Raw genomic sequence first — 23,519 nt, 5'->3', positions numbered from 1 at the left:
GGATGGTGTTGAATAGACAGAGTAGGCATCTAACCCTGTTCAACTTAGATATTTTCTCAGTGTAAGGACCCCTGCAGAGGGCTCACAGTGCAAACAGGGTTATGATGTAATGTTCAGAAACCAAGCAGCCCTGCAAGGAAGTGATCATCTCTCACAGAGAAATACAAGAGATCTCACAGTTTTATTTTGTAAAGCACCAGCATTTTCTACTATTGTTAGTCAATGGAGGGACAATGGGATGTAGTGAGGTAGACAGTATCAGTAGACATGCATCTGAGGAAGTGGGTATTCACCCACGAAAGCTCATGCTCCAAAACGTCTGTTAGTCTATAAGGTGCCACAGGATTCTTTGCTGCTTTTGAGGTAGACAGGGCATTTTCAGTGTCAGGAACCCCACAAGAGAAAAAGAAAAACCAACTAACAAGACAGTCCACTAAATTTTGTCCACTTTTTTATTTTGACTGTAATGCAAACAGGCATAGGTATTTTATTCCATAAAATCAAAAGATTGGAACTATACAGAGAGGTGCATGCTTTAGAACAGTGTGGATACCTCGCAAACAGAGCAGGAGTCAGTCCACAAGAGAGGTGCTGGAGTACATTGTATGAGTGGCAGAGATTTTAGCAGCATTGAGAGCTCAGAGGTAGGGGAAACCATACTGCGTAAAGCACTGGTATGATCAAATACAACACCTGCCCACCCTCACTCCCACTTCCATCCCCACCCTCCTTCCTCAGAAAGAAACCTATGTTTGAATCACGTTTAATGCTACAAAATGTACCAATCTGTCCACCCACCTCAGGAAACACAAAGTGAGAGTCAAGCCGATGCTCTTAACTCATGGTGTTGTTTAAAAAATAAACAGAAGGCACAATGCTACAAGGGGAAGGCGGAAGGGTCATGAGGATGAGAGAATTTGGAAAAGATGGAGTTCCAGCGAACATGGGAAAACCCAGGACAGCTGGAGGATTCAGGAAGCCTCTAGATTGTAGAGGTTTCACCAAACCTTTGTCACATTTCGCAAATGTCTCCATTTCACTTTTGCGCCTTTGCTCCTCATGAGACAAGTCATTTAAAAACCTGAGATTTTCAAATCTGCCAAAGTGAATTGGATACCCAATTCCTTTTGAAATGAATTGGAATAGAGCACCCAAAATCCTTTGGGAGCTAGGAGAATTTCAGCCTGTGTTTCTAACTAGATGGGAACCAGTGCCATACAACCAGTCCTGCTTGAAAGGCGCTTTTGCCCTGTTCTTGGGGAACCACATACAGCCCAGAACTCAGACGTTGCCAGAAGCAAGGAGAACTCAATCTTCAGGTCTTTTCAAAATATAAGAAACCAGGATTTCTGAGAGGCTTCCCCAGTGGGCGAAAGCTATTTCTTCCAGGTCAGGAGTTGATCCAATCTTGGAAGTTCCTGACATTTGTCTATTTTACAGCACTGTAACAAGAATTGATGTTTGCCCTACATTTTCTTGGCTTTCAAACCATCACTTCAAGGCTGCACATCAGCAAACCTCATTTAAAGAAGGGTCTGAAATGCATTCCTACATCAGAGGCGTTAGAGTGAGTTTTGTTAATACACCATTCTATACCCCACACAGACATGAATGGCTGCTTTGGAGGCATGCTGGCTTGTTAGCTAAAGACGGATTTAGATACAGTTGTTTTATTTCCCCTGAAGTTGGTAGATGTTTTTTCAAATTTTAATTTTTTTTCAAGGTTTGTTTTGGACAAAATATTGAATTTTAACTAACCCCCTACCCCCAACTCTTGAAGCCATTTTTACAATTTCCCCCCCCCCGCCATGTTTTTTGACCAGCTACAGTGCTGGTCAAAACTTTGTCTAATTTTGAAATGTCCGTGAAAATTTTCAACAAAATGTCCCAATTTTTTGGGTTTGCATTGTTCAGCGGGCTGCAGTTGTTTTTGAAATGAAGTGACTGGATTCTGCTATGAACTCTGCACTCTTTAGCGGAGCCAAACACAGCCTGGGATGGGTGCAGTCAGCTCACACTGGAATCGATGGGAGCAGTTCACACACATGCAAAACGGCTGGAACCTCATTAGTAAAGCTAAAGCTGCTTGTCGGCTGGCACTTGTGGAAACACAAACTTTTACATTTTTTGAACACATGACTTAAAAAATAAAACGTTTCTTTCAGACTCAGAGTAAACGCCGGAGCAAATGGGGCAGGAGTTGTTGCATTTATTGTCGCTTTTGCTGCATTCCCAAGCAGAGCTGGTTGAAAATTTTCCACATATAGACAATTTTCCAACTAGCTCGATTCAGAGCAAGCTGCTGCAAAGACCTGGCCTGTGGGATCCCTTAAACCAGTGGGGGACCCATACACAGCTGGTTTTACTGCCTTTGAGTTGTGCCCACACAATCTGGCCCCCACTTAGTGACATGAATGAGAAAGAAAAGTGCCCTCATGTGTGATCAGCAAGTCACTGTGAGCAGGTATCACCAGCAGACAGTCGATAAACAACGTTTGAAATGAGCTTTGCAGCTTCTCGTCATTGGCCCTTATAGGCAACAGCACCAGTCTGGGGCATTTTAGAGTCCAGGCCATGTTGTAACACTGGCTCAGCGGGGAGAAGATAGGCACGTACTGTGATGTTTAAAAAGTTCAGATGCCATCCTTGTATCTTTAGCAGAACCCAGAAAACACTGACCCCACAAGAGTCCATTTCAGTCCTGGAACAAAGCGCTTTAAATCCACTATCACATTAGCTTTTCCCATCATCTCTGAAGTTTTAGTAAATAAAGGTAGTTGTATAGGAGAAGCCAGAGCTGAAATCTCACAGCCTGGAGTAGATTTGAAACAAGATTACTAGGAAATAATGCATTGGTGCATGCAAAGCTGTAATTGCTGTAACTGCTACTGCCCTCAGGCCCGATGCTGCAGAGTGACAATCGCCCTGTCTCCCACTCAAGCCAATGGGTGTTGGGCGGTTCTTAGTACCTCACAAGATTCTGTAATCTCAATGCAGTGTTGATTGGGAGTGGGATTTCATAAGCACTCAGCGTAGCCTTAACTCTGCTCGCGCTGATGCCAGCACTGAAACTCCCCACAGAAGCAAAATCAGGGCCATGCTGCGCTCCACCCATCTCTATCTGTTCTGAGAAGGGCCACGAGCTTCTAGGGAACTCTGTGAGTAATTGAGAAATTATAATAATAATTCCAAACCCAGCAACAGATCTCACTCTAGCAATAGCCACATCTATGTACCTGATGGTAGCAGCACCATTACCGTAGACCATAAAGTTCTCCTTCTCAGAATATCAGCAAACCTGGAGAAGATCCTCCACTGGGGAAAATTAGAGCAACTCTACACACTCTAATGGTGCTAGATTCATGGCAGCTTAGCATCTAGCCTGGTATATTTGGCTAAGCCCACAGCCACCTCAGCAAAGACACCCCCTCTGCCCCCCATCAGTAATAACAAGGCCTTCGTGCACTATGTGTGTCGTACAGAGATTATGCCCAGTGTGTACATGCTGCTGCTTCTGAAGAGCTGGTCCTGCAAACTCCTCCTAGTCACATCACGCTCTGGGTAAATGGTTGCAGAACGGGGCTCAGAACATAGGCCAACTTCTGCTGCCATTTAGGCGGGTATAAATTGACTGCCATTGATTCCTGTGGGAATTGACTGACAGATCTGAGAGCAGAATTTGTCTCTTTAAGGTGAAGTTCCTTGCTCCCTGCATCCCTCAGTCTCTCCATGGGCTGGGATCATCACTGGAGAGAGCCAGCTAGAAGGGGAGGAAGTCCCCAGAGCATTAGCATCCTCCTAGCTTTAGGTGCTTCCTGTCCCACTGCCATCACCAGAACCTACCTTTACTAAAGAGCTACTCCTCCCTCTTGTGTGGCTGGGCATGGGCTGGATGCTGGGAAGGTCTCTTCAGCGAGAGGTGGAGGAAGGCCAGATGGTTAATTGGTAAGAGGCTAAGGGTGTGCATTGATAAGGGAGGGGAATAATAGCGAAATAGGGAATTAAGAGAGGTCAATAACTAATCACTATTGAGTATAGATTAGGGGTAAAATATAGCGGGGAGAGGCTTCTTGTGCTGCAGCCTGTCCTCAACTCCTGCTTCTTGTCATCTTAGATTGTAAATTATTTGGGGGCAGAAAGTGATCTGGTTATTTGCTTCCCTCCTCGAAGGTGCTGTAATATAAAGACAGGCCTGTATGTTGCCTCCTATCTAAACTTCCAAGCAGCTGCTGTGGGGAGGCAAAGCCTTGGGGATGGTTGCTGTGGAGCTGAGGCTTAGCGGCTCGTCAGTCTAAGGTAAAGAGTGGAGCTGGTCAGAAAAAATGGGGAGGATTTTTCATGCACAATTTGCAAATAAACCATCTTGACCAGCTGTAGTAAGGACCCACCTGGCTGTTAACACTTTGGAGTAAGAAGTGAGCTGAGGCACTGCAAAGCATTTTGGTGGTGATGATGGCAGTCTTTGCCATTCACAGGAATTGCCAGACAGGATCAGCCCACTGGTCCATCATGACCACTCTCCAGTTGCTACAGGGGCTGTTTGGAGCTGCTCAGTCCATTGGAGTGTTGGAATTAGCCAGTGGGGACTGGGATTAATGGACAGAGGGCAGGCGAAGCCATCAACCACACAAGATACATTCAGTCCATTGCCTGGCTATCTCCATTCTCCACCACCCAGGTGCTATGTATCTATTGTACATACACACCCATTTCACCCAGCTGAACTGCGTCCGGGTGGCGGATGAAAGGTCTGTGTTTGTGGCATTACAGAGATTAGCAGGATCACGTCCCCTTTTCTGGGGGAGGAAATTAAGCATGTGAAACCCTTGCAGGTGAAGAGAGCAAACTGGCTACTAAAGTAAATGGAACGGACTCAGTTAGAAAGCCAGCCCGGCCTGTTCAAAGTCAACTATCCCAGCCAAGCAGGGCAGGCTGATGACAGCTTCTGGAGCCCTTGAATTCAACTCACCCCACAATGGTAGGATTTCCCTGTTACTCACCTGTCCCTTCCCCCATCCCTGTCCTGTCTCTTGGGTGCACCAGGTGAGCAGGCTGGACGTAACACAGTTTTTTGCTCTCTAAGACTGGGATTATCAAAGAGAACAAAGGGACGTGGGTGCTCAACTCACAGTTAATTTCAGCAGCCTTTGGGGGCCTAACTCCTCTGGGCACTCGGGGAAATTCCAGCCTTTAGCAATGGGAGAGGCTGAATCCGGATGTCATGGCTCCTCCATGGCTGCACTTGCTGCGTTTTTAGCGTGGCTCATGGGTATATCGGACGGGAGGAGACACAACCCGTTCTGCCAATGCCAGCCTCTCTTGTCAGATACAGACAGGGAGCATCAGTATCAGCAAAACTCATTCCGGAGCGGGGCTGTTACAGGAGCACAGGACAGAATGGGAAAATGAACAGCAGCAATGAACGCGAAGGACACGGCTTTGGGCATTCCTTTGCATTGACATTTCCAGGAAAGATGGGCTTGGGGCAAAATTTGGATCCAAATTCAAACTCTCCCCAAGGTTTGTGTGGAGTGGGCTGAAGGGAGATGCAGGGTTTTTCTCAGGCACCTTACAGAAAGGTCAGCCTGGTCTGAGCTGGATCCAGAGCCAATCTTCCCCAGTGTGTGGGATGGTGGGGGGGCGAAGGGCGGAGTAAGGGATCTGTCATCTCTTCCCCCACCCCCAGGGGCTGGATCGCTACCCAGATTTGTGAGGCACAATCTCGAGCAAAGGCATCCTTCTGCCCTTGATGCGCTCCCCATTCTCTCTTCCCATTGGCTCCCAGGGGACCAGGACATGCAACTGGAAGGGTCGGTGCCTGCCTGAGCTCTCGGCCCCACTAAAGAGCTCCTAGGCCCCGGTTACACAACAGCGACCAGGTTTTGTAACAGCATATGGTACTGATGGCTCCAGCTGTGGTTTATGCCTGCACACCACCTGGTTAGTAACCGCGGCAGCTAACCACACCTGCCCCCTGCCAGGGACCTAGGGTGGTGCAACTGGCTCAACTTCTTGGGGGTTTGCAGTGTAGCTAGGAGCCCCTACTCCCCCTTGTTGGGCTGGTCTCCTTCACCCCAGCACTCTGTGCAGTGGGACAGCCCAGAATCCATTTCTCCGTGAGCGGCGCTGTGGGCATGTCCCCCGGTGGTCCTTGCGGAGGAAGTGCAGGGTAGCTGCCAGGCAGCAGGGTGGGTGCGGGCATACAGTTGCTGCTGCAAATTGAATAATCACACTACAGCCGTGATTTCGTAACTGAACAGGGGCTTAGCCAGGGACCTTCATTCATCCTCATAGGGCAACACATCGGGCCACCCTCACAGAACAGCGTGCATGCAAATTACCACAAGGTGGCAGCATTTGTGCACGTCCCTATTTAAAGTCTTGCTGACTCCTAGTTGAGCAAAATACTCCGAAGAGATGGATTGGGGCAGCAGAAAGCCTGGAGCGGAGCTTTCCCAAAGCTCTGGGGCCTCTGGGCCCAGGGTTTTGGGTCAGATCCATCTGTGGTGGTCAGGGAAGGTAAAGACCAGGGATGTTGCTGTGGCAGTGGCAGCACACACGAGCGCCTACCCACATTGGAGGGTCTAGGCAGCAAAACCAAAGCAACCACGTGGTCACTGCGAAGCGTGAGACCAGTGAACACGAGCTGAAGTTGAGCAGCCCAGCTGCCAAGTCACACTTAGGCCAGGGGAGGCTTCCGACCTTGCTGGACTCACTTTGTTAGAAGCTTGGTTCAGCGGGAGGCAGTGGCAGATCCTGGGCTCTGAAAACAACCCCTTGGTGACAGCGGTTGTGGGGACCCACCTCCTTTGCCGTGGCCAAGTCCTGACCCCCTTCGGCAGTAATTCCCTATGCTGTCGGCAGGAGGGGGTCCAGTGCCACCTGAAGGCACCAGTTTGCTATTGCTGCCTCAGTCTAGCCAGCAGATGGCTATGTACAGTGCAGGTGGGGGAAGGGACGAGGGCACCCCCAAACAACCTGGCAACTAGAGAAAGCCCCCTCCCCCTGACAGAGAGAGAGAGATCCGGCCTGGGGGTGGGTGCCAGAGTTCCTACCTGGAAAAGGGGAGTGACCCTTGGGGGCTGCCAGTTCTGTAGCAGTTCCTGTAAGTCTCGAGCGGGGCTGGATTTGTGCAGTGGAGCTGAGCGGTCAGCACCTCAGAGCCTGGCGTTAGACAGCACCAGTGCCTCTCTTCTTGGGCTTGCTCCCCATCTCTCCTGAGAGCTCCCGGCCCAGCGGCCTTGTGCAGTTTGAACAATGGCACCGTGCATGCAGCAGGCAGAGGGGGCATGGAGAGGATTTGGGGTTTTTTGCAGAGTGGAGGCACCCGTTGCAGCCAGCCTGGCACCACGAGAGCATTGCAGTCCCTGCGGGGGTGGGGAGTGGTGTTGCTGAGAAAGGACATCTCACAAGATCGCGCTAGGACAGACTTCCCATGCTTTGAGTAATCAAGGCAACTGTTACTCATTTAATGGGGCATTACATGGGGCTCCCAGAAGGCCTGGCACCAGGGGTCAGGAATGGCCACAGTAGACCCCATACAGCAGCTACTTGCTGGCTGCCTATCAACCTTTTTTATAAGCAGCTTGGTGCCACTTGGACCTGGGCAGAGACGGCTTCAGAGCTACTCTGCCTCCCAGCCTTGTCGCCTTACATGTTCTCTTGCCTCGCTGGAGAGGACTCACGTGCCCACCGCCAGCACCCTGTTAATCCAGGGAAGCTACAGGATGCAACCCATGCCCGAGTCACAATCTTTCCTCCAAGGATCTCAGCTAATCTGTAGCCCTCTCATGCCAGCTGGCTGCATTTACCCTGAACTCCCAGCGCAGGCTGGGAAGGTTTGGATGCAGAGTGGGCAGTACGTCCCCTGCTTCCCCGTGACCAGAGAGCACCCACGTGCTGCCCCTTTGCAGAAACACCAGCCTGCACCTGCTGTGCTTGCACATGGCCCATGAAGACTGTTGCACGAGCAGGATCAGCATAGGGCACACAGGCAAGAGAGGACTGAGGACAGAGCCAAGAGGGGGCAGGGCGTGGGGCTGAGGATACAAACAGCACAGAGCTCACGTAGGTGAATTGTTACCCGTTGAACACAGACGAACCCCACCCCTCAAACAGAACAAAGCTCTGGTGCCTCCATCAGCAGCAAGAAAGGGGGCAGGGCAGCACTTCCTTTCCATCCAATTTCCCCCTGGGCCAGGCCCAGAGCGGCCAAAGCAAAGCGAGGAAGATGCAGCGATTCAGCCAAGTTCCATGTCAAGGTGGGGAAAGGGGTCTTGGGCAAAACAGCTTCTCTCCAGTCCTCGCTGCCCGATCAGGAACAGCCAGCTCCCCCCGCTCCAGCCCCACCCCCCCAAACACCAAAGAATGCAGATGATCACGAAGGTGGTGATTTCATGCAGCCGCGAAACGCCCTCGTCGGACCGAGAGAAGAAGAAATGTAGTTTCATAAGAGCCACTGCGGATTATAAAGCCATCGCACTTCAGCAGGGGACTCCGAGGAGGGAAACAAGGAGTGAAAAGAAACCGCCACAGGACGACAGACAGAGAAAGGAAAGAGAAATCATCATCATCGGGACACGACGACAGGACGAGAGACAGAGCACTTTCCGTGGGCAGGCCCCGCAGAAAAGGAGCCGCCGTGTCCGTGTAAATACAAAACCCAGCGCCCTCCGGCTGGAGGGGGGTGGCTGCTGCTGCAGCTGATTTGGCATCTCATCTGGGGCAAGGGGTTCTGGTTATGAGCAGAAAACCCTGCAAGGGAAAGGGGAGAATGACTAGCTACCAATGCTCCCTTCCACGCGTAGCCCTGCAGTCCCCCCACTGGCATGGGACAGCTAGCGTTTAAATGCAACGAGCACATCTGGCCAGCTGAGATTCAGCCAGCTGAGATTCAGCATGGAGCCCGTCAAGCCACCTTGGATCCCAATGGGTATTCTGCCATTTGGCTTCAGTGTGAACGGGATTGGGTTTTCAGTTAGCTCCCTTAGCTGGGGAACCAGCCATCTGGCTCCCCGGGTAGCCGGCAAGCTTGTCCCCCTACCAGGCGTGCAGCCTAGGCACTGGAGAACCATGGGTTCCAGGCAGCCTGACAACCAGCTGGTCCGGTTTCCATTGACGAAATCGACACATTCCCACAGAACAAGCCAATTCCATCAAATTGACACGTTCCCACTGAACTTTATTCCATTGGGAAATTTTCAACCAGCTCCAGTTGTGCCCACCCACTCATGCTTTCTAGCCTGTCTGTTTTGCCAGGGGCTCATGGTATGGAAAAGGCTGTGTTCGTGGCTACAATGGGTCAGATTCACCTTGGCAATGCCTTCTGGAATGGATTTAGCCCACTGAGTCGATTGTTCTCTCAAAGAAACTGTACTGCAGCTTTGTCTGTTTCTACTTTTCGGATTAGAGGCCTGTTCCTGTCTCTGCTATTACTGGCTTCATACATGCAAATAAATAAAACGATCCTTCCGAGTTTTATTCCACAACCCAAGCGCGTCCAAGGAACAATAGCACAGGTTAAAATAAGCACGTCAACTCACTCATCCGTGTCCTTTTTGCTTTCCTCAATGAACGCAATTGACTCAGATCTAAGGCGGTTAGTCACTTCATATGTACGCAAGGTGACTCCAAAAATATCCTCGTGGTATCGGTTGTCATCCTGAAAGCAAGGACAGCAGAGGCATGGCACTGAGAGAAAGGTGTAGGCGCAAGTTATTATTATGGTATTTCTGTAGCACCTAGAGATGCTAGCTGAGGTGGGAGGTGCTGTGCAAACAGAGTGTGGGACAGTGCCTGCCCCTAAGAGCTTACATGCTAAATAGGCAAGAAAGGAAAAGCCTACAAGGGGAAACTGAGGCACAGAGCAGGGAAGTGACTTCTCCAGGATCACTCAGTAGGTCAGGGGCAGAGCCATGATAGAATTCAGGTCTCTTGGCACTCTGTCCAGTATCCACTACACTGGTTGCCTCTCTAAATGGCTACTTGTTCACATGCCTTAAGGTTAAAAAATAGAGGAAGAGAGAGAAAGCCCAGGGGAACTGGAGATTGTACTACAGCCTAACAGGAACATTGCCATAGTGAACAGACTGCAATGCATGTGGACCAGTGCCCTGCACTGGATGGAATCAGAACTGTCTAACTGTGTGTCATAGGTCCTACATTGCTAACAACTAGAGGAGCTTCCCTGTTAGCTCAAGTGGGAGGCCTGTGCTTATGCAGCAGTAGGATCTGCATGGCCGTATTAGACAATATCTGACAACCATGAAGGCAGTACTAGGTGGCCATAGATTTGCTATATTTGTATATTACAGTGATGACACTATAGCCATTTTTTAGATAGGTAAATAACATGCATGGTGGGTAAAGACTATTAGCTGGCTGGACATTGACTACTGTTCCAGAGACATCTCCTGGGTAGAGCCAGCATTGCAAAAGGACCCAGAACTGCAGCCTGTACTGGCATTTTGCTGGCACTGGAGCTTCATCAGTGCTAGGCCAGTGGTAGGTGAAGTGCTAGTGTGGACAAGGCTAATGGGGTTAATCTGCAGAAGCAGATTACGGACAAGAATTCTTCCGGGAACCAGTCCTTTGTGCAGACACACTCCCTGTGCTGGGCCTAGGCTGGTTGGTAACGGCAAGAACCATTCTGCAGATTTACAGATTTGAGGCAAGTCCCAAACCCCTATGGCCTGCTGCAGTTAGTAGCTCACCCATCCCCCAGCTCCTTTGGCAAGCCAGGGGGCCTGGGGGGTCGGTAGAGGAGGGCACAGCTGGGCAGAGAATCTGGACCCACAAAGTCAGGTCAGGAGGCTGGAAGGGGTGGTGCCTACTGACCACTCCCAGAGCTCGTGGCCGCAATTACCCCATCATCAGTGACTGTGCAAGAGGAAGCCCTGACGCCCTTGGCCCAAGCTTGCGCTGAGCCCTGCGGCAGGCTGGGGAGGGCCCACTCACCCTCAGCTTGCTAATGAAAGCGCCAGCCTGCTCCACCGACAGCTGCCCCTGCTGCTTCACGATGCGCTGAATGGCCTTGAAGACATCCCCAGCCATGGTGACGTCCCCGCATACGTAGATGTGACCTCCCTGCTCCTTCAGTGCTTTGTACACAGACTGAGCCAGCTGCTCCTGCAGCACATCCTGCACGTATTTCTGGGGGAGACAGGAATGGACGTTGCACGGCGCCTGTCACTCGCAGCTCCCAAAGGGCCCAGCCCAGCTTTACACACAGGAGTCACTTCACCCCTCCATCCATCAGCGCAGGGCAGCCACCTCTGGGGTGGAACACGGCAGCCATTTAACAACTCATGGCAATGCTGCACAACTCTTTGGGAAGGGAACTGAAGACAATCAGGCCTGCATGTTTGGAGGTGCCAAGTGCCAGAAACTCCAGCTGAAGTCAGTGGAACTCCCCAGCTGCACAGCACCCCTGAAAAGCAGGGTCCAGTGTGACTGTACCTTCAGGGGGAAGTCAGAGACCCAGTGGGACCCAGCCATGGCTGTGGAGTCAGTACTGGGCTAGGGGAAAGTGCCAGAGGACTGCTAATGTCCACCAGTGGCTTTAGGTCTTGTTTGAAAGTGAGAGAGATGGAGAGGGCTGGTTAACGAGTTTGAGGGCAATTGTGCTGTAATTGCCTTCCTGGGGATTCTTAAAAACGGGAGATTCATTGGCCCACGGAGCTGTGAAAAGCTTGAGCCAAGATCATGTCCTCAAACTAGTGCAGGCAAATCCCTCCAGGTGACTGCACGAGAGGTTGGACCCTTCCCCTAGCGACTGGTCACGGCGACTCAGGGCTGAACATAGAGCAGGGTTACCTTTGGTTTGTCTGGTTCCCGGGAGTAGGCTGTGTACAGCTCTTTGAAGATGCCTTTGTTTTTGGCTAGGAGGGTCTCCTCTTTGTAAATGTGGTCGATCTTGGACTGTCGGCACCCAAAGACCAAAATCATCGGACAGGGCTTCAGTGCTGGAGCAGAGACAGGTGGGATAGCAGTGAGTCACGGAAACCATCCCCTGCACCCCAGTTCCCAAGCTTGGGATCGCACACACCCTCCTGCACGGAGTGGGCAAATGCTGTGCTTGGATTCCCTCTTTGCTCCTGGCAGCCATTCTGTGCACTCTGAGGGAGGCTGTTTTGGATGTGTAGCTCTGTTCCCTGGGACAGCGGATGGCAGAGGGGGAAGGGTAGAAGGTCCGAGAGGAGATACTTGGGGAGATTGTGCAACTCCTCAGGAGCATGGATCCAGGGTCCCAAGTAACTAGCGCTGGGTGAAACAGGTCAGGATTTTTTGGTGGGAAATTTAATAAAAAAAATCATTTTTTTGTTTTTGCAATAAAAAAGTATTTTTAAACAATCTAATTTTTCATTGAAAAACTGTGGAAAATGGAATGAAGTGTAATCTAAAGAAAAGAATTCATGACATTTTTCATTAAAAAAAGCCCAGTGGAAAAATGTCAGACCAGCTCTATGTTAAGTCATCTCACAGTGAGTGAAACAGCCATGGTAACACATATGCACACACCACAGCAGCTACCACTCAGCCTGATGCCTCTAGCACTAAACACACACCCCTGGAGCTAACAGAGCAATTCTATTAGCTGCAATAGGCTCCAGTCCTTACCAGGACCAGCCACTGGAGGGGGACATGATTGCATGCACTCAGGCAGGGTACTACACTCGGGTTCCCTGAGGATGTTGTGCAGGCACTCGCTCACCCCCTTACTTACCAGAGGCTCAAGACCTCAGACCCACCTTTGTGCTCGATTTCAAAGAGCCGCTGCTGCCAAAAGCTCCGGAATGGGGCGATTCCTGTACCTGGGCCAATCAGGATGCAGGGAACCTGGGGATCTTGTGGCATGTGGAACCCAGGAGCTCTGGACAAACAAGTTCTAAAGTTAGTGATGCCCCTAAGGGGCCAAGGCCCAGGCTGGGTCAATGAAATCCTTGTGGGGGTAGAAATGGAGCTCAGGCATGCAAGGGCAGAAGTTTGAGTGTGGAAGGCGGTGGCAAAAAGTGGCATTTGAAGCAGAGCGCATGGTAACAGGGCCCATCTGCAGTTCACACTGCGCTCTCTTCTGTGACCCCTGGCTGTTCAGGGGCATCAGGTACCAACCCCCACCCCATTGTCTGCACGGTGCTGTTGCAGACTGCTGTATGGAATGGCCTCAGCCCCTCCACCATTCAGGGTGAGGAGGCAGGTCGTTAGTAGAAATCCCCGTTAGTGCCGTGAGCGCACATGACGGGCTCCAGACAGGAATTCAAGGGCTCTTTGCTGTGAATAGCTGACGGATCAGTCTCTCTTGGAATGGTCTAAACCCTCCCTGGCTCTCGGGGACTCCATATGCAGTGACCATGCCACTCACCCTCTTACAAAACAGGGCACAACTTCATCCGCCTGTATCCGGTTGAACCAGGAGGAACAGACCCCGTGGTGTATCGGTCCTTCCCCATCTAGGAGAGGAAAGGAGGAGAGGGTCTGTACCCTGCCCCGGTACTGCTGAATGGATCGCTGGAGAATGCCCTGGCCATTTACCTCTCTGCACCCAGCAAAATGCTCTCCCCAAACCTCACTGCGACGTCAGCACTAACGGCAGCCAACCTGTGACTTGGGGTCAGAATGGCGAGGCACTGAGTGGTCCCTGGGACCAATTCTACTTTTCAGGGCAGGCTGGACCACTGGAGCGCTCAGGACAGGCTGGCTTCCCCCGGGCCAGAGGTAGGTAACCTGCGGCACACGAGCTGATTTTCAGTGGCACTCATACTGCCTGGGTCCTGGCCACCAGTCTGGGGGGCTCTGCATTTTAATTTAAATTTAAATGAAGCTTCTTGGGGGAGGAATAGCTCAGTGGTTTGAGCACTGGCCTGTTAAACCCAGGGACTGGGGTAAAAATCTGTCTGGGGATTGGTCCTGCTTTGAGCAGGGTGCTGGACTAGATGACCTTCTGAGGTCCCTTCCAACTCTAATCTTATATGATTCTAAACATTTTAAAAACCTTATTTACTTTACATACAACAATAGTTTAGTTATGTATTATAGATTTATAGAAAGAGACCTTCTAAAAACGTTCAAATGTATTACTGGTACGCGGAACCTTAAATTAGAGTGAATAAATGAAGACTCGGCACAGCACTTCTGAAAGGTTGCTGACCCGTGCCCCAGGCAAACATCAGGGAGGTGCCACTTGCTGGAGCAGGGCAGTTTGTGACTTTGCTGTGGCCATAACACACTCCCCCTGCTAAGGGCCAAATGGGACCTTCCAGCGCTGTCTCCAGCTGAGTGAGTGCTTGCAAAGAAACCTTGGCCACAGGCTCTTGCTGGAGATTTATAAACCAGGGATCCCCCCTCCCCAGCTAGTGTTCCTCCCATGCCCCTTGAGAAGATGGTAATAGGCTTCTGTGCCACCCCGATATTCTCCTGCCAATGCAAGCAGACACCAGTGCTTGGCAGTATGGAGGATGAACATTCAACATTTCTATAAGCTTCCCAGGGGTGGGAAGCAAGAGAGACATATGCCTGCATGAGGGGGCCAGGTCAATCCACCCTGCAGGCCAATCTGAAGTCTCTTCTCCCCACCACCCACTGGTGCAAGGCAGCCAAGACAAGGGCATACAGCCTTTGTGTTGCATAGTGCAGAGCGGCCTGGAGGAGCTGGAAAGCTATTAGTTTCTGCTGCTGCGTCTGGCTGCCACAGCCCCCAGCACTACCCCGAGGGAGCCCCGTGTGAACAGGCAGCAAGGTTTTAAGGAGAGATTCCCCCGTCCCCAAACACACATACACACCCCCATATGCTAATGACCACCTCCCACAATGCAAATAGAGATGAAGGCCCCATCTGCGTGGCCACCTAGCACAATGCTATGGGATGGCTCTAGCCGGTCGCCGCCACGCAAATCACGAGCCCCTTGCAGCGCTGCTGGCATGGTACCTCGAGTGCGGTAGGAGAGCACGGCCACGGTGAGGTGCACCTCGTCCGGCGACATGTCGGGGGAGGAGCTGATGGAGTAATAGCGAGGCTGCAGCAAGGGCAGCTGGGTGAGCAGCAGGGTGGAGGGCATCTGCACAGACGGGAACTCCTCCAGCACCTCCACTATGGTGGGGTTCTTGGACCATTTCCATTCCTCGTACTCCTGCAAGCCCTGAAGTGTGGGAGGGAAAGGACAGGTGAGCTCCTGTTCTAGGCCAGACCCATTGCATCACGTGGGCCCCAAGGCAGGGTGGAGCAGAGGAAAGAGCTCTGGCTGGGGATGCCAAGATGCATGCCTGCGACTGCCTCTCACAGGGCTCGGGGACACCCAGGGCTCTAGCCATGATTGCTATCCGTCCTAGGGCCTGTTCCTCAGGGCTCAAACCTTCCTGACAGAGCCTTCAGTGGATTCCGAGCTTCTCCCAATATACGACGAGCATGCCGCACAATCATAAGGGATCTCGGGCTCAGACGCTCTCCTGCACAGACACAGCAATAGCGGCGCAAGATGCCCATGCTGATTTCCGGGGGAGGAGGGTCTAGAGATCAGGACAGGGAATCAGGAGCTGTACACTCAATCCCCAGCTCTGCCACAGACTCCCCGTGTGATCTTGGGCACATCACTTAATTTCAGAACCCTCCTCTGTAAGACAAGGAGCTGCGAGGTTAATTTCACTGAGCACAAAGCATGTTGGGGGCAGGAGGGGGATTATATCAGTGCAAAGATGGTGTCTCATTAAACTGTGTCAGTAGTCCTGGGTAAGGAGCTAGTGTGGGAGACCACGTTGATCAGGATGGAAGAATGCATCTTGGGGACATGTAATATCCACAGGCTGCATTTCTGTATGAACCACCCAGGACTGCAGTGGAATCCGGCTCGAGGATCTGAGAAGGCAAGTCTTTGACAACAGTTTACATAGACAAGCTGTTTTCCTCAGCCAGATGCATCCTAAGACATTCAGGAGGCGGATAGAAAGGTGGAATGTTCATCGAGAGGGAGCCGTCTCTCTCTCTCTCTCTCTTTTAGGGGGAGGGGGCATTCTCCCGTTACCACTGTCTAAGGTTAAGCAGAAGCATGGGACAAGTAAACCTCCTACATTAGGAAGAGGCTGCCAACCAGACCTACAAATTTACCTTGCTAAGGACCTGCAGACGTTTCTTCTCCTTGTCACTGGTGGCCAGTAAGGCAAACTGCTGCAGCAGCAAAGGGGTAGGAGGCGTGGTGATGTCCAGGTAGCACTTAAATGCCTGGAAGATGGTGCAGGGTGGGATGCGGTTCTCATCCGTCCAGTTACTGATGACACCTGATGGGAGAGAATCCAATACAATGCTGCCAGTCCACCTTGGGCAAGCCAATGAAGGCTTTGACTCCAGTGGGAGACAATGAATGAGGAAGGGCTAGAAAGAAGAGACTGACATGATCTCCTGGTGCTCGCTATGTCCTCACCTTCTACAATCAGCCACACTAATGATACAGCATCTGGTTCTCCCAGTTTTCTATCGCTTTGGGGAGAAAGCATTTACCACCTGCTTAGCGCCGGGCAATGGAGCATCAGGCCCATAGAATGTCCAGTCTGGGAGAGCTCAGTGTGCCCGGCCAATCAACACCCTTTAACTCTACTTTCCAGGGACCAGTTGTTCAGGTCTCGCATCCTAGGTACGTGAAGAGGTTTCAGCTTGCCAGAGGGAACAGAAACCCCCCCCATGGCCCTGCTCTTCCATGACACGGCTGCTCTGAGCACCCCGCAGCTCCAGAGTGCAGCTCAGCTCAGCTGTGGATCTGGGGACACTCTCTCATGACGAGGAAGCTAAAACCAGCGCTAAAACCCTACAGTCCTTATGGGAATGCACCAGGGAATGTGGTCCAATAAACCCCTGCTAGGAGCCACATGGCACCCAGAGACTCTGCAAGGGGGGCGGGGAATGGGGTCCAGCTGGCCCCAATCAGGGTGTCTGTGCTGGTCCTGGTTACCTAAAGCTGTGCTCCTCTCCTCCAAGAGCTCCACCTTCACCAGCTGGTTGGCTGGGGGTGCATCCTCAAGTCTCTCCATCAAGGCGCTGACCAAGTCCTCGTGGTTGCCTGGAAACACTCCCAAGTGGTCTCCAGGCTGGTAGCGCAGCTCCTGCTGCCCATTGGTGTGAAGTCGCAGGAAAATTGTTGACCGACTGCAGGGAGAGGGGGTGAAAAACAAAACAAACCCAGCACTGCGACGAGCCCTCTGGACAGCTGTAAGCCCTGTGCTAACAAGGCCCAGCTCTGGGAGCTGTTTCTTTAGGTGTGATTTTCTAAGGAGCAGGAAGGAGGGCACAGGAGTAGCCCAGAGTCTGCCCAGACGATCGTATGTTTGAACTAACAAAAAGGAAACAAGAACGGGCACTTAGGAAAGAATCTGCCCTCTGTTCAGACCTAGCCTCCCACCCCACTTTCCTGTGATGGTGTTCTCCACTGTGAGCCATTCTTCTGCACCCAGCTTGGAAAGCTGAGCCCGCTGGCCCAATGCTGTCCTTTGTGGAACTTCTGCATTGCCTGTCATGCCATGAATGCAGCACCCTGCCCCTTTCTCGGCACTAGCACGGTTGGTGTCAGCAGGAATGTCTCAGGGAAACCAGTTAGCCCCTGACCGGCTGCAGCGCTAGCAGCAGAAGCCCATGTACTGTTCTGGAATGTCACATCAAAGAAGTGGGCCACAGGTGCCCATGAGAAGAAACTCCACTGAAGTGCATGTGGCCCTACTGTTGTAAAGCACATGGAAGTGAGGCCAGTTCTCCACTACACACTTACTTCGGTATAACTATGTCACGTGGGGGTGTGGTGCATATGCAGTTGTACCGAACTAACCACCTGTGTGGACAGCGCTAAGTTCATGGCTTCTTCCACCACTATAGCAAAGGTGAAGCATATTCAGACGCAATTACAGCTGAGGATACTTTGAGGTGGTCTGCACAGACAGGAGCATGCCTGAGATACCCGTAGAGGATTCACTATGCTGGATGCTAGGAAACATTCACCACCAAGTTAGAAGTAAGGTTTGCAGATTAAAAAGGCTAGGACTTTAATGTCCGTTAATGGCTGTAAGCCAGGATGGGTAAGGAATGGTGTCCCTAGCCTCTGTTTGTCAGAGGGTGGAGATGGATGGCAGGAGAGAGATCACTTGATCATTGCCTGTTAGGTTCACTCCCTCTGGGGCACCTGGCATTGGCCACTGTCAGTAGACAGAACACTGGGCTGGATGGACCCAGTCTGGCTGTTCTTATGTTGTAACACAGGGCACACTTTAGGTCTAGCCTGGCGAATTGATAGCAGAGAAGCTTGGAATTAAGAAGTTGGAGAGAGTTGGGTGTGTGTGTCATGTGTATGCACCAGAGCAGACTGTGTGTGTGCCTCCTGGATATATGGGTGAGAAGTGTGGCTGTCAGTCCTACCTGGATTTTGGGCTCTGCAGATTCTGGCGTGTGAGGAGCCGGGCGGCATAGACTCGCTTTTTGTGAATACTGTACAGACCTGCAGATGAGAAGATTCAATCAGATGAAAGTGGCGGGGACTGGAGAGGGCAGGCTGGCTGCAACCCTGCCCCCAGCGTCTGGCTGGGCACCACCACACTCAGCATTTCAGAACCTGCACTGGCATGAAGCAGCCGAGTGAATCTAGGGCTGCCCTGGCTTGGGCCTTCCTGCTCCACCCCATGGGAGACCGACGGTGCCTTTGCTGGAAAGCTTTAGGGAGCCTTCGGGGCCATGTGAAAGGAGCAAATGATTGCAGCAGCTCCCTGCTCTCAGCAGGTAGGTAACCAGGGGGATGGAGAAATAACCACTACTCGCATGCACATACACACACCCTTCATTTCTCTCGCCAGCCACACAATCTGGTTGGCAACTGGGCATCTGAATTCAGGAGGAGCTGAGGCAGCGCTGCGTTTACCAGCTGCAGGAGCCACACCATGGCACTGTGTTTTAGTGGGTTTGCCCCACTCTGTGCTACACCATGGGAGGGAGAGTTTTAAACAGGTGGCGTAGAGTGCTCCTGGATTTCCACTTCCTCTCAGCAATGAGCATGTCTGCTCTGCAAGAGGAGGCAGCAGCAGGTAGGTCAGATTCAGCGCTGCCCTAGCCTACCACTACCCTGGTACAGGCCCTCCACCAGCTCCAGAGACCAGCAGCTACCTGTCTCCAGACCCTTCCTCCAGCCGAGCGTGGGCGTCCTACCCTGACTGTGGCTGGAGCGGGTGGTGAAGAGGCAAAACCAGACAGCACTTCAGTGGAATTCTCCTCCCAGGCCACAATGCACTATTTGGAGGGAGGGGAGGGGTTTGAAGTTGAATGGGGGCTGGAGGGACAGGGACAAGGGGGAGTTTTCTATCCAGCAGTAGGGTTGGACATCGGGTGAAGGATATGGGAAGAAAAGAGAGCAGGAGAAAGGGACCAGAGGGAGGGAGGTAAGAGGGCAGGAGGGAGAGAATGGAGGGAGCGGAGAAGGAGCAGAGACAGGAAACATCTGGGGTGGGGGTGAGATATGGACAAGAGAGTCAAATACCCAGAGAGAGGGTGTCAGCAGAACTCCATCCAGGGTGACCTGCACCCTTCCCCCAGGTAAGCCCACCACTGGCCCCAAGGATTGTAATCTGCCCCAGGGTCTGCCCCATGCTCAAAGCCCCCCCGGTGACCAAGCAGCCATACCTTGTGTGAGCTCGGGGGCCTCAGCCACGTAGGTCAGGCGGAACTTGCTCCTCTTCCAGCTCCGATCGTTGCTGATGAGGGAGTTGTTGGCCTTCTCAATGTTCACGTCATCTCCCACGCAGAACACGTCGCATGCTGCCTGCAGCACACACCAGGCTGTCAGGGGACCCCCCCAGCTCAGCCAGGCCTTCAGCCCAGCCTGGCTCCTAGGAGGTGGCACCGCCTGCTCTCAGCCAACACCGACCCACATGCTTATGGAAGGGAGGGCGGGATGGCGCTGGCTAGGGTGTAGCACCATGCTTGGAGGCTATGTGACTTTCCCCCAGCACATCTCAGGGGATGTTCTGCCAGTGGTGCATGGGCACATCTCCTGTTAGCGTGAACATCACCTCCTCTCCCCCAACGCACACACACGGGGGATATTCCCTAGAACTCACCCTCCTCAGTTGCACATGGGCTTAAATCAGAAGCCCAGTTCTGATCACCCCAGAGTTTGGGGTGTTTGAAATCTGAATTGGCCCCTTCTTTCTATAATAGGCCAGACTGGAGCCTTGGTTCCCACCACCTCCAGAACTTGAAGGTGTCCAGATTCCACACCCAGGTTCTTTCGACAGCTCTCGTGATTTGACCACGAGTTTCATGATATCTGAGGTTTCTCTTTAATGACCCAGCTCCTGGAGTTGGCTTATTAAAAGAGACTATGAACTTTCCTTAAAAATAAAAGGAGTAAATTTCTAGTCCTTATGGTGTGGAGGAAAGCTTAAAGCCATGACCAGTAATGGCTCAAGAACCCGAAGACAAGTAAATGGAACTCAGCACTGACTATTGTTAACTTGGTCTCCAATTTGTTTTTGCCTGACGTGATTTTTGAACATGTGGGGCTGGCAATACTGGATTCACACCCCCATTTGGCCAAGGGCTCCTCTCCTTTGGCCGAACCAAAACCCAGGGTCCAAACACCCGGCATATTGGGTGCCTCACAATCCAGACCCACCTCCCAGAATGCACTTAGATACCTCCTCCAAACCCTCAAAGACACCCCAGCCCAGTGAGAAGGCGCCGCATTATCCTGAGCTCTGCTCTAGGGCTCTAGAGGGGCTCCTAACTGCCCCCTGGGCCACCCGAACCAGCTTGGTCCCCACGCCCTGTCTAGGCCGCCGGGGGCTGCGGTGCACAGACAGGAGGCCTGAGGAGCCAGGTCTCTGATTCTTTGCTTTGCTGCAGGACCCTCACAAAGAGCAGAGACAGCTAAAGCTGTGAACTCCGAATGACTTGCAGTGTGCCAGGGTGCTGGGGACCGAGGTCAGGCCCGACTTTAACTGAAAGCAGATTTGCCCAATGGCAGCTTCCTAGGCCCTTTCCCCCTGCCCACTTCTGATCTCCCCGTGCCCCTTCCCAAAGACGAAGGAAGCAGACTACCTTGAAAACTTTTTTGGCCCACGTCCTGAAAGACTCTTCCTGGCCACAGAGCTCATCCCCCTCCCCCATGCGGAGGATGCGCTCCCCTCCCAGCTCCTCCAGCAGGGTGTCGACGGCACGGGCAAAGGCGCAGAAGTGGGGGTAGGCACGCGATCCTAGGCCAAACACCGAGAACCTGCAAGCAGACCGGAAAGCTGCAGCTACCCGAGGATGACAGCAGAGACAGGAGAGAGAGCGGGCAGCGTCTCCCGGCTCGCACCCACATGTCATTGCCCAGCCTGCGGGCCCAGCAGCACTAGCAAAAAAGAGAGGCACTGAAACCCCTCTGCAGCCCTCCGGCCCCCCAAAACCAGGACATCAGGGCTCAGCCTTCCCCTGTCTGAAACCAAGGGAGGAAGCCTTCCAGAGGCAACTGTGCCTCACCAGTTCTGGGAGGAAACAGCCACGGGTGCATCAACCACCATGGGCATTGCCAGGCCATGCCAGGGCAGCAGGGGCATGGCTGGCTTTGCCTGGCAGGGACTGGTGGGATCTGGCTAGCAAGGTGGCAGGCAGGAGAGGCTGGAGAGCACTGAGCCAGAGCTGACACGGCTATGGGATGTAGATGAACCAAGCACAGAAAGTCACAGCTTGTTAGTCCTACTGGTTCTGGGGTGTTGCCTGGTGACTAGTCTCCTAGGGACCCAGGGCATCAGGGCGCACTGACCAAGTCAGGCAAGAGAAGTGGGTGAATATAACAGAGACATCTAGTCAGGCTAGCTCAGGGAGCTGGTTGCTATTTACCTGTTGCATAGCTGCTTAGAGGAGATCTTTGCTACAGGGTGTTGTGGTGCTGGCAGACCAGGTGCCGGCAGACCAGGTGCCAGCTCATGCCCAGGCCCCCAGGTCTCCACTGAACATTGGCAAATACAGAGCTGAAGCCAGTCTGGCTCCCCAGGGTGGTGGTATTGCTAAAGCAGGTGTCAGAACGATAAGAATGTGTTGAGACATTACGGAATGCTTGGGAGCTGCTGCCGGCATTAATCTCACTCGTAACAGATGTAGCTCACGTTCTAAGGTAATAGTTGAGGGTTCTGCATTGTGAGCCTCTGTAACTGCAGATCCCCAGACAGGAGAGAGACATGAGCTAGTGTGACGTATTGATCTCCAACAGAAGCTGCTACGTCCTGGCCAACAAGCCAGGCCCATCAACACCAGACTACTGTGGAACACGGAGGAGGATAAAAGACTTTGCTGATTGTTCTCCTCCCCCCTTTATGAAGAGGAGTCTTGACAGTGAATTCCTCCCATCAGCGGGGTTTGCAGCTCAGAGCGCAAGGGGGAAAGGGAATAAAAAGTCCCAACAAGGAGGAACTCTCTCTTTATACTGCTTGGGCTCTGGGGCGCAAAGGTTACTAGGCATAACTCAAAGAGCCCCAGTGCTTACCCTGGGTCAGCCCTAGAGGACCCATAGAGCTTGCTTCTTATAGACATTTCTGTTACTTTTTGAAAGTTAAGCTTGAACTCATTTGTGTGTGTGTGTTTACCTGCTTTAACCTTGTACATAACTCTCTTATTTCCTATATAATACAATACATCTCTAGATTGTTATTGTATCATGCGTTGTCTTTGGTGCGAGATCTAAGTAAGGTGCAATCGACCCAGGGTAAGTGACTGGGCGTAACCTGACTAGCGCTGTGATGGTTGGTGTGAGACAATCACAGAGGCAGGCTTAGCTGGGTGGCAAGACGGAGGATTCGGAGTGCCCAAGGGGACAGTCCGGGGCTGCATGGCTGGGCTGTTACAGTGCTTGAGGAGTTGACACTCGGTGGTTGGATGGTGAAATCCAAGTACAGAACTCCCAACCAAATTGGGGCTTGGGCCCTGGTTCTCAACAGACTGCCTGGAGGTTTGTGCTCACCACTTGTGAGGCACTGCAGGACTGCTTGGCAGGTGTCATGAAGCTGCCGGCCCCCATAATGGGACCCCGGTCCAAGCTAATTTCAGGGGAAGGAACCCATCTAGGTACGGTAGTTACCTGAACAACAAGCACCTGAGCCAGATAAAAGCCACCAGGGCTCAGTTCCAGGGAGGGGCTCCCAGAACGAGGAGCTCCCAGAGCCCACAGCTTGGAAGAGGAGGAGGACAGCGTCAGTGGCTCTGCGACCACTGAGCCCAAGGGAGAAACTTTATTTCAAGTTTATTTGGGGATTTAATAAAGCATAACCCAGCAGGGGAACTGTGTCTTACACCCTTTCGGACTCTGCGGAATTCTTAAGGGGCCCAGAGAGAAGGGAAACTGAGGCAGGGAGTGCTTCGAGTGCCACACTAGGCCAGCAGAGTGCGCTACAGGGCAGGCAGGCCCCACAACATGGGGTACGGGTTCCTCTGCAGCAGCTGCAGTGTCCCTTCTCTCTCCTTGCCTGCTGGAGACAGGCTGAGCCCTCAGGAAGCTAGCAGTTCCCTCCCTCTCCATCCTGCTCAC

The 23,519-nt window shown here is 52.3% G+C and overlaps 1 protein-coding gene across 6 annotated transcripts in view; it reads right to left on the bottom strand.

The window, feature by feature from the left end:
• Window positions 1-442: 442 nt before the first annotated feature.
• The window catches only part of NOS1 (nitric oxide synthase 1), a 147,549-nt gene continuing 124,472 nt past the window's right edge, over window positions 443-23,519 (bottom strand). For 5 of the 6 annotated variants that reach the window (XM_030582994.1, XM_030582996.1, XM_030582997.1 and 2 more), the window contains exons 18-29: window positions 21,056-21,230; window positions 19,637-19,775; window positions 18,386-18,464; window positions 16,935-17,128; window positions 16,097-16,266; window positions 14,924-15,134; window positions 13,361-13,448; window positions 12,750-12,871; window positions 11,815-11,963; window positions 10,957-11,151; window positions 9,543-9,661; window positions 443-8,754 (exon numbers count right to left, since the gene is read on the bottom strand). In XM_030582994.1, the coding sequence (XP_030438854.1) occupies window positions 8,739-8,754; window positions 9,543-9,661; window positions 10,957-11,151; window positions 11,815-11,963; window positions 12,750-12,871; window positions 13,361-13,448; window positions 14,924-15,134; window positions 16,097-16,266; window positions 16,935-17,128; window positions 18,386-18,464; window positions 19,637-19,775; window positions 21,056-21,230 (1,657 nt within the window). In that variant the 3' untranslated portion in view covers window positions 443-8,738. Of the gene's footprint in view, window positions 8,755-9,538; window positions 9,662-10,956; window positions 11,152-11,814; window positions 11,964-12,749; window positions 12,872-13,360; window positions 13,449-14,923; window positions 15,135-16,096; window positions 16,267-16,934; window positions 17,129-18,385; window positions 18,465-19,636; window positions 19,776-21,055; window positions 21,231-23,519 lie in introns of those variants that run through there. The other variant, XM_030582998.1, reaches the window with a different exon arrangement.

Source organism: Gopherus evgoodei, chromosome 13, assembly GCF_007399415.2.
Source record: "Gopherus evgoodei ecotype Sinaloan lineage chromosome 13, rGopEvg1_v1.p, whole genome shotgun sequence".
NCBI lineage: Eukaryota > Metazoa > Chordata > Testudines > Testudinidae > Gopherus > Gopherus evgoodei.
Note: the sequence above shows the minus strand (reverse complement) of the source record. Positions and strands in the feature narration are given on the sequence as shown.